General features: G+C 42.5%; 1 protein-coding gene across 7 annotated transcripts in view; it reads left to right on the plus strand.

The window, feature by feature from the left end:
* Window positions 1-9,187, plus strand: part of LOC126260848 (interaptin) — a 212,946-nt gene extending 203,759 nt beyond the window's left edge. For all 7 annotated transcript variants that reach the window (XM_049958253.1, XM_049958252.1, XM_049958256.1 and 4 more), the window contains one exon: window positions 8,592-9,187. In XM_049958253.1, the coding sequence (XP_049814210.1) occupies window positions 8,592-8,781 (190 nt within the window). In that variant the 3' untranslated portion in view covers window positions 8,782-9,187. The remainder of the gene's footprint in view (window positions 1-8,591) is intronic.
* The last annotated feature ends 1,520 nt before the right edge of the window (window positions 9,188-10,707 follow it).

A 10,707-nucleotide genomic window follows, 5' to 3' on the forward strand; every position in this document is an offset into this window, starting at 1 on the left:
CGGAGACGCCGGTAATCGTGGGGGATACTTCCGCAATGGTTTCCTCTACGTCTACAATTTCTGCTCACAAGCGAAAGTTAGATGAGTCTCAGCCACGGGCATTTCTTCCATCAGTGCCACAGTTCCTTTCATTGTTCAAAAAGGTATCGATGCAATTGCAGGTCGTGTAAAGTCTTGTTCCTGATTACAAAATGGCACCTTGTTGTTAGAAACAGTCAGTGCCATCCAGGCACAAAAATTGCTGCGAACTTCACTGCTACACACCTTCCCTGTCCAGGTGGAAGTGCACTGCACTTTAAATTCATCATGTGGGGTTGTTTATACATGTTCATTCGACGGATTGTCCAACGAGGAAATTCAAAACTACCTGTCTGACCATAGCGTAACGGCTGTACATAGTCAGGAAAAGGGTTGACAAGGACTTGGTACCAACCCATACTATCTTCTAGACATTTGACAGAGTTCAACTTCCATTGAACATTAAAGCGGGCTATGAGATAATTTCAGTTCGCCATTACATCCCCAACCCTACGCGTTGCTATCGGTGTCAGTGGTTTAATCATACCAGCCAGTAGTGTTCCAATCCGGTCATATTGGTTACGTGTGGCACGGATGCCCATGAGTGTGTTTGTCCACCTCCATCCCCTCGTTGCATCAACTGTATGGGTGACCACCCTGCTTCCTCTAGAGTTTGCCCCATTTTCAAAGATGAATGGCTTATTCAGGAAATTAGAGTGAAGGAAAAGGTGTCTACATTTGCTGCTTGTAAGGTATTTGCAAGTCGAAAGCCCACTGTGCCTCCAGCAGATAAATATAGCACTATCCTTGCATCTCCAAGGTCTGCTAAGGAGGCAGCCACGCAGACTTGTGATCTTACCTTTAGTGCTACAGTCGTCAAATCGGCCAGTGCAAAGATCACCCGTTCAACCTCCCCACTATCACCTGCTCACTCTACGGCTCACCCTTCATCGGCTTCTGCTAAATCACGAGCCTCGAAATCAGACACCCGGACTTCCAAAAAAGAGCCTACTCGCGAAGATTTTTTACGTACCCCAAGAAGGCTCATAAGAAACCATGTTCCTCTCCTTCTCCGCCACGGCATGTCTCAACTACAGCGCCACCTGGCAGTAACCGCCCTCAGCCGTCATCAGTGTCGCCAAGGCGCACTGCTGGCGGCCAATCAACTGGCCGATCGCTGGTGGCAGGAGCTGCCCCCGAACAACCTAAGGATCAGGATCCTCTGCCTTTGGCTGAATGCCGTTCCACGGTGTCGGCCGCTGGCTCTCAGCAGTCATTGAGTTGAGAGCAACCATGGTAAGATTCTTCCCTTTTCTGTCCACCCTATGTCAATTGTCCATTGGAATATGCGCGGCATTGGAGCCAATCGGGATGAATTGTTGATCCAATTATGATCCTACTCACTGGTCATCTTCTGTCTTCAGGAAACAAAGCTGCGTCCCCACGATCGCTTTGTTTCCCCTCATTTTCAGTCAGTCTGGTTTGATCTCCCATCTGTTGATGGCACTCCAGCACACGGGGACTTAGGATTCTTCTTCATGATACTGTCCATTATCACCCAAACCCCTTAAACAGTTCCTTCCAAGCTGTTGCTGTCCGTCTTTCCCTTTCTAGATACACCTTCTCTCTTTGTACTGTTTACATTCCATCGTCCACACCGATGGCAAGAGCTAATCTCCTTCATCCCCTTGGTCAGCTCCCGCCCCCCTATTTGCTGGTTGGGGACTTCAATGCCCACCACCCGCTTTGTGGATCTCCGCGTCCTTGTCCGCAAGGCTGTCTATTGATTGACCTCTTTCACCAAGTGGCTCTTGTTTGCCTCAACACTGGAGAACCTACATTTAGGTCTGCCTCCACGACGAATTTCTTTCATTTGGACCTTTCGGTTGGTACTGTTCAGCTAGCTCAGCGCTTCAATTAGTTCGCTCTTGCTGATACGCACTCGAGTGACCATTTTCCATGTGTCCTTTGAATGCAGCCATCTATGAACACGAGTCGCTGGAAGTTTGCCCAAGCCAATTGGACACTGTTTTCATCTCTAGTGACATTTGATGACCGTCACTTTCCTAACGTCGACGATCAGGCCACTCGTATTACAGAAGTTATTCTTACAGCCACTTAACATTCAATACCTCGCACCTCTGATTTCCCCTGCCCCCCCCCCCCCCCGTTCCATGGGGGAACAAGGCATGCCGTGATGCAATACGTGAGAGGCGACGAGCTCTTAGCGTTTTCCACCCTCATCCTACTTGGCCAACTGTTTACGCTGTAAACAGTTATGTGCGCGATGCCGTCGCGTCATCAGCGATAGCAAGAAGGCAAGCTGGGACTTCTTTACTAGCTCTTTCACACCCTCACTCCCTCTTCAGAAGTTTGGATGCAAATTCGGCGGTTATCTGACGTGCCTAGATTCTCCCTGAGCTCTGGGCTCACTGTCGCGCATGATGCCTTGCTGGACCCCGTCGCAATTTCTGACTCATTAGGTCAACACTTTGCTGAGATTTCGAGCTCTTCAAATTACCCGCCGGCCTTTCTCCCGAAGAAATGTGCAGCAGAAGTGCGACCTTTCCTTTTTCCTCTCAAAATAGTAGAAGTTATCATAGTGTTTTCTCCATGTGGGAACTCAACATGCACTCTCTTCGTCTCGCTCTTCCGCCCCAGGACCGCATGGTATCCACATCCAAATGTTGCTGCATTTATCATACCATAGTCTGTGTTACCTCCTTCGCCTTTATAATCGAATTTGGACCGACAGTACTTTTCCCAGAAGATGGTGGGTAGCTATCATCGTCCCTGTTCCGAAACCTGGAAAGGACGAACATCTCCCCTTTAGCTATCGCCCCCATTTCTATCTCGAGTACTGTATGTAAGGTTTTGGAGCATATGGTGAATTGCCATTTAGCCTGGTGCCTGGAGTCCTGAAGCCTTTTAACACCTGCCCAGTGTGGTTTCCGAAAGCATCGTTGTGCAGTTGACCATCTTGTTGCTCTCTCCACTTATATCGTGAACAATTTTCTCAGGAAATGCCAAACAGTAGCAATATTTTTTGATCTGGAGAGAGCATACGATACCTGTTGAGGATAGGCATCCTCCGCACACTGTTCTCTTGGGGCTTTTGAGGTTGGCTACCCCTTTTTATTCGTGAATTTATGACAGAGCGCACATTTAAAGTGTGGATAAACATTACTCTCTCCCTTTCTTTCTCCCAAGAAAATGGGGTGCCCCAGGGCTCCGTGCTAAGTGTTGTACTGTTTGCCATCGCCATAAATCCAATCATGGATTGTATCCTTCCCGATGTCTCGGGTTCCCTCTTTGTGGACAATTTTGTGTTCTGCTACAGCTCTCAACGGACCAGCCTTCATGAACAACGTCTTCAAGGATGTCTCGATCGCCTCCACTCTTGGAGCTTCCGATTTTCCCCCAGTAAAATTGTTTGTATAATTTTTTTCATTGTACAGAGATTCTTCCGCTTTCCCTACATCTAGGCTCTGTCAACCTTCCATTCGCGGATGTTGCTGAATTCTTGTCTCTTATGTTTGACAGAAAACTGTACTGGTCCTCCCACATTTCCTATCTTTCGGCTCGCTGTCTGTGATCCCTTAACACCATGCTTGTTCTGAATGGTACCTCTTGGGGGAGTGGACTGAGTGGTCCTTCTCAACCTCCAACGCGCCTTAGTGCACCCTTAAACTCGGCTGTCTGTTCTTTGGCGTCTCGACTCTTTCCACCACCGTGGATTGCTTTTAATGTCTGGAGCCTTTTACACCAGCCCTGTGAAAAGCCTTTATACTGAGACTGTTGACCCTCTGCTGTCCAATCGTTGAGCTGTCCTCCTGAGTCGTTATGCTATCCGTCTGTCTTCCATGCCTGCTAATCTGGCCCATGACCTTTTTTTCGACACCTCCTTGGTATGCAGGCTGCCCTTCCTCTCTACTACCACCGGGAGTCCGCTTCCGTTGACTGATACATTCTCATTCCTTCCACTTTCCTAAAACTTCCTTGGCAACGGGGGGTACAGCACTGCCTTGGCTCCGCCCGCGGACATGCCTGCTCCATGACCTTTGTCAGCTTTCCAAGGATGGTACCCCTTCTATTGTTTATTGTCGGGCATTTGCGGTTCTATGCGCACAAATGAAGGATGCCACATTTATTTACACTGACAGCTCATAAACATCATTTGTTGTTGGGCGTGCCTATATTGTTGGCGACACCTTTAATCGAATTCAGCTTCCCGACCAGTGTTCAGTTTTTACTGCAGAGCTTTACGCTGTTCTCCAGGTTGATCCGTCGCCATCAGCGGATGCAGTATATTATATGCTCAGATTCGCTCAGCTCTCTCCTCAATGTCCAAGCTCTTTACCCTGTCCACCCTCTGGTCCACCGGATTCAGGACTGCCTCCACTTGCTCCACTTGGGGGGGGCATCTCTGTGGCATTTCTCTGGATCGCAGGACACGTTGGTATCCGTGGAAACGAGGCGGCCGATATAGTGGCCAAGGCTGAAGTCTCTCTTCTTCAGCCTGCTGTTTGCATGGTTCCCTTCGCCGATCTACAGTGTGTTTTATGTTTTTGTGTTGCTCTTTTATGGCACGCACATTGGTCTACACTTCCCAATAATAAATTGCGGGACAGGAAAGTTCTTCGGGAGGAGATAATTTCAACTAGACTCCGGATAGGGCACTGTCTTTTTAGCCATCGACATTTTTCAAGTGGCGATCCTCCCCCACTTTGTCCCCACTGCTATCAACTGTGGATGGTGAGATACCTTTTACTTCAGTGCTCCTATTTTACTCCGCTACACGCTCATTTACAGCTGTCGCCTGATATATCTTCCATTTTAGCAGATGACACGCGCTCAGCCGATTACATCCTTGAGTTTATTAGTGTCAGTGAGATGACGTCGGTCATTCGAAGCTCTTTTGGGGAAAACAACCCCCCTTCTATAGTGGTTTTGTAAGCTTTCATTCTGTGTTTTAGTTTCCCCACTTTTTGAGTTTCGCTCCCATTGCTGCTAATTTCCAATTTCTTTCTTTTTAAAAGGCTTTCCCCAAGTCACAGACTGGGTGCTAATGACCATAGCAGTTTTGCGCCCTAAAACCATAACAAAAAAAAAAACACTAACTAGAAATTTTGTCATCCCATATTCTCTACTTATCATGATAGATTATAGTCAGAAGAGGGGCTAACTCAGCTGGAAATTCAATATACGATCTTGTAGGTATTTCAATGGACCCAGAGCTTGGTTTGATTTTAATGATTTCAGTTATTCCTCAACACCACTGACACTAACATTTATTTCTCTCATCTTTTAAGTGGTACAAGGGCAGTTATCCTGGATTTTCCTTTGTAAAGGAACATTTGAAAGTGAAGTTAAGCACTTCAGCTTGTGCTTTGCTACCCTCGGTTTGAATTCCTGTCTCATTCATGAGTGAATGGAGACTAACTGTGGTGCCAGGAACAGCCTTTAAGTATGACTAGAATTTCTTTCAGTTTTGTGAAAGATTGTTTGACAGTTTTCATCTATGGTAGTCACTGAAGTCTTCAGATATTGTTCTCTTGACAGAGAACTGCATTTTATTCAGCATGTCTCCATCTATAGTTCTATGCTTTGTTTTATACCTATTATGCAGTAGTCTCTGTTCATTTACAGTGGCTATGCCATGGAGGCTCCCTTCCATTCTGAACTGTTCCACTGGGTACATATCTATCCAGTATGTGGCCAACTATTCTTTTAAACTTGAGCCCTAGCCTCGTCACGTGCTCCTGTTCTTTGCTGAAAGTTCCTCTTTGATATATGACATTACTGCTTTTTTATCTATTTTACTGGACATAAACATTTTGCTGCCTGTTATAGTTATCCTTTCTACTTTGATAATTATTGTTGCCACAACTGCATCACGGACACTGATACCAGTTAGGTCAGGTCTGTTTGTTACACTACATCTATTTCCATCATCAGTGTGGCTCTGAACTACCGTATTTACTCGAATCTAAGCCGCACTTTTTTTCCTGTTTTTGTTGTCCAAAAAACTGCCTGCGGCTTAGAATCGAGTGCAAAGTAAGCGGAAGTTCTGAAAAATGTTGGTTGGTGCCGCCACAGCTAACTTCTGCCGTCGAATATATGTAGCGCTACACAAGCATGCTTTGCAGGCACAAAGATAAATACTGGCGCCAAAACCTCTCCGTCAGTAAATAAATTAAAAAAAAAAAAAAAGAGTGTAAGACGAGCTTCTTTCTCCGCCCCGAGTTTCGAGCACTGCATTTTCATACATTATCCAACGAAGTTAATACAAATTCCGTGTTGTTCATCTTCGAATGTAGCAGTATTTCAATGTACTACGAAAATCCGACTGGCAAGACTATTTGGGATGTTTGTCAATATGGCCAAATGCACATTCTGAATTTTTTCCTACCTGTGAGAAGAGATGGTTGCTAATAGGAACTTTTATGAATTGCGAATCACATGCAGTATTCTCTTCAACATAAGAATAATACGAATATAAACATTTTGCCATGTATTCTTTCGTGTTTGCTGCTATCTCGTTTAAATCCTGTCTGCCTAATAACCTACGAAACTAGTGTGAGACAGCGCAAATGCGGAAGAATATACATATCATGTCATGTTTATATTCGTATTATTCTTATGCCTAATAGTGATACAATCAGAAATGAAGCACGGCAATTGACTACATTTTTAAATCTAAGATGACTCTAATTTCTGTGCAGAATGTAATGTACAAAAGAGGCGTCTGCAAAGATTTTCAAACGGAGAAAAATTTTAGCTAAACTCTCGTTCAGAACATCTATCATACTTAGTCTATTATTTGGTTCTTGTTGATCATTATCAAAGAAAGCAGCAGTGTAAATAACAACAAATAGCAGTCTCTTGCCATTGTTTCTCTAATGAGACAATTCCTCTAGTTGTATCAACCTAAATTGTGTCTCATATTACAATAGACCAACTTTGTTTCGATTTGGAGGTGCGGCCTAAAACTTTTCTCTCCCCTTGAATTTAGTGTCTCAAATTTCAGGTGCGGCTTAGATTCGGGAAATTTTTTTCCCTTGATTTCGAGCCTCATTTTTCAGGTGCGGCTTAGATTCAAGTAAATACGGTATCTGTTGTAAGTAGCTTTCAGGAAAGGCAGTTAGTAATGTTTTACAGGATGTCTTGCCATGTCCTTCACAAACAAAACAGCAATTTTCCCATTTGATTGTTGGATTATAAAAATCTCCACCGATGATTACACTATAATTGGGAAACATACATGCAAAGTGAGGTTTCCTACAAAATTTTTGTTTGGGTCAGGTGGCAATTCTGGTGAGTGATAGGAGGATTCAATTACCATTTTATGCCCATTCCTCATACTGAGTCTTGTCCAATCAATCTCGTATGCAGCTTCAATTTCTGTCTTGGTAGATTTGAGTTTTTTGCCTACTGTGAAAAATACACCACCTCCATTTGCCATTACCATATCCTTTCAGTAAACACAATTTTTTCCCAAAAATCTCGCTGCCAACAATTTCAGGTTTCAAACAGCTTTCTGTACCCGGAATTATGTGAGCTTCACTGCTCTTCAGGAACACTTTCAAATTCTGGCACTCTGTTGCAAATGCTTCGGCAGTTAACTACTAGGAGTTTCATTCTTTTGCCTGTAGGGGACATTGAACATTCTTTTGAATCTTACACATATACTTCTGGGCCTCCTACAGCTGTCAGTATGTGGACTGAATGAAGAGTCACCTAATGAAGTTGCAGCTTAGCTTGCCACAGAATCCTTAAAGTCTCTGGCTCAGTTCTTCCACTCAACTCAGAATATGGAATTATGATCAGGTTTGGGGACAGTGCTGCAAATTGTGAGCTTTGTTAAAATGTTGTGTGCAAGGCTAGTCTTCTCAGCTTTATCTGCCAGTTGCTGGAATGATCAAAGAATGACCTCAGAGACCAGACAGGCATTGGTAGTTTCAGTGTGCGCCAGAATAGCCACTTCAACATGTTGAATGAGGCCCCCAGGTATACACACTGAGTGAATCTAGTTCCCTCCCTCCATCATTTGCTGCCATTTCTATAAGGATACTGTTAATAGCTGAATGTGTGAACTAGAACCTACCCATTTGTGTTTGCCTCCTCCTTGATACAGGACAAAGCAGGTTTCCACCAAACAGGTGAAGTGAGTCCCACTGCCTGTTTAAGTTTCAGTGAAAGCACAACACCACGAACTTGTTGGTTAGGGGAATAAGTATAACACCCATTTATGTCTGTTAAAAAATGGTGAATACGAATACTAGATGAACAAAGTCCCCTCGCTGCTCTTAAAACCAAATCAAAGGTTCATCTGCATAGGCTTGTGCTACTATCTCATTGAAATGCATGCTGCTGTTAGTGAACAGAAAGTCAGAAGCAAGCCGGCTGTTAAGAGGTACTACTTTTGGGGATTTTATTAACTTGACAAATTATGCTTTATGTGACAGTTGCTTTAAGTGTCGAGGAAGTGCTAGATGCAACATATACTGTTTTATAAACTTCATATTGTTTTAAAGTCGTTCTTGATCTGCATTTTTCTGACATTTTCACAGTGCTAATCAGGAACTCGAGTCATTACGCCGCAGTCATCAGGCAGAAAGTGCGAAGTTGCATGCCATGTTAAAGAAAGCTGAAATCAAAGCAAGTTCACTCGAAGAAATGCTGGAGCAAAAGATTAAGGAAAACCAAGAACTTACAGCGATATGTGATGAACTGATAGGCAAAGTGGGATCTAGTGAATGAGAGTACCCTGTGGCAGTTTCCTTTCTTCTTTTTTATATTTTTAGGTAGACTTTATCCGGCCATGTCTTTCAGTGAAGTTAAAACTTGTTGTTGCTTGTAATTTTGCCCTGCTAGCTGGGATTTCAGTAAATATCAGCACATTGCTAGAACAACTTGTAATTGTAGAGTTATTATTTGTATTTGTAAATAAATGTTTAATGCTTCATAAAACTATTTATTGGTAAGTGCAATTGTTTGTAATGAATTATATAACCCACTAGTAATGATATACTGCTTCATTGCAGTTTTCTGTGACTTGTGGAGGTTTGACTAAACAGATGTTATGTCATCTTAATATGTGATTAACACTTTTGTACTTGTAGTAAAACTACATGTGTGTGTGTGTGTGTGTGTGTGTGTGTGTGTGAAAGAGAGGGGGGGGGGGGTACTTTGTAAATGAACTTGACAGCAGAGACATAACAATTATTTCACAGCAAAGTAACCCAAATGTTGTAAAATTTATACATCGAAGAGCTGTGCAATTTATCAGCTTTTGCATGACATGCATATGTATATAATGTACAGCTACTATTATGACAAAAGAAACATTTTAATTTCTATATTTTTTATAAATTTTTGTTTTATGTTGTCTTGCATTAATTCTAAGAACAGATTTATGTAGGATATTTAAGAGTAAATAAATATATAATTTGTATAATTTGGCTTTTCAGAAGATCTGTTCCTTTTCCGGTATATACTAGTATGTATGTGCACATGTGGTATACATTAAAAATTGTACTGTCATGGAGTGTTTCTTGTTTTCAGTTTAACACTATTTACTTTGAACATTTATAATGCAACAGAAAGAGCAAATTCAAATTTTTATCTAAAACTAGGAACAGAAAATTTACTGCTATGCCTTGTACATTAGCTGATATCCATGGTCATACATTATGTTGAGTTACAGTATATATTAACACTCACTCATTCATAAAATATTAAAAATCTATTAAAAGTTAATTATGTTTGAATTCCAATCAAACCACACTGCCTGTTTATTTACAGCCACACATTGTATTTATTTACTCCCATTCCTATGAGCTACATCACTGCCGATACCTCCCCAAACAATTTTTGAGAGATAGCGGGAAGTGTCATTACATTCCAGTGGAAAAAGAAAATTAAAATTTTTTCTCTATATCTTGTTAACTTGCTGCTGCTTGTCATAATTCAAGAATGGTCACTTGGTTATTATCTTTGTGTATTTATTCTGGAATTTTTCCTCCGTCTTTTGTAAAAAGACTTGACAGCTTTTGTACAAATCATTTTCTGTTCTACCTTGTGGGCGCGCGCGCGCACACACACACACACACACACACACACACACACACACACACACACACACACACACTTGTACCACATTGTGTCACAGAACACTCAGTGATACAGCTGCAGTTGGGCAGGTAGACTGGGGAGCTGGGTTGAACTTCCATATACATATTTTAGCAAATGCTTGTGCTGGGAGAAAGAATCTAAATGTTCCAGATTATGAAACTGCAATTGAAATCAAGTATGTTGTGCCCAGAAGTGTTTTCTGGCACTGGGTGATAAAGAGTCTGATCTTGGTCACAGTTTGGCAGTGGCCATTCATTTGGGTGGACAGTTGGTTGACCAGGGTGTATACCAGGAGATCCGGGAAAAATCCGGGATATTTTTAGAATTCCGGGAATTTTTGTTGTTTCAGTTTTCAGTTAGATGTTTGTAATTTTGACTGGTAAGAACTGATACTGTAACAAAAGATATTACTGTATCCCGCAACTGCAGAATAATACTTCAACGATGCAACATAAACGAGAGAGAAAAACAAAAATAACTTAAATTGCATAGGAAATACGACGACGACACACAGTGCTCAGCCAATTGAAAATGTGTCAAAGGCTTTAGGAA

Source organism: Schistocerca nitens, chromosome 5, assembly GCF_023898315.1.
Source record: "Schistocerca nitens isolate TAMUIC-IGC-003100 chromosome 5, iqSchNite1.1, whole genome shotgun sequence".
Lineage (NCBI taxonomy): Eukaryota > Metazoa > Arthropoda > Insecta > Orthoptera > Acrididae > Schistocerca > Schistocerca nitens.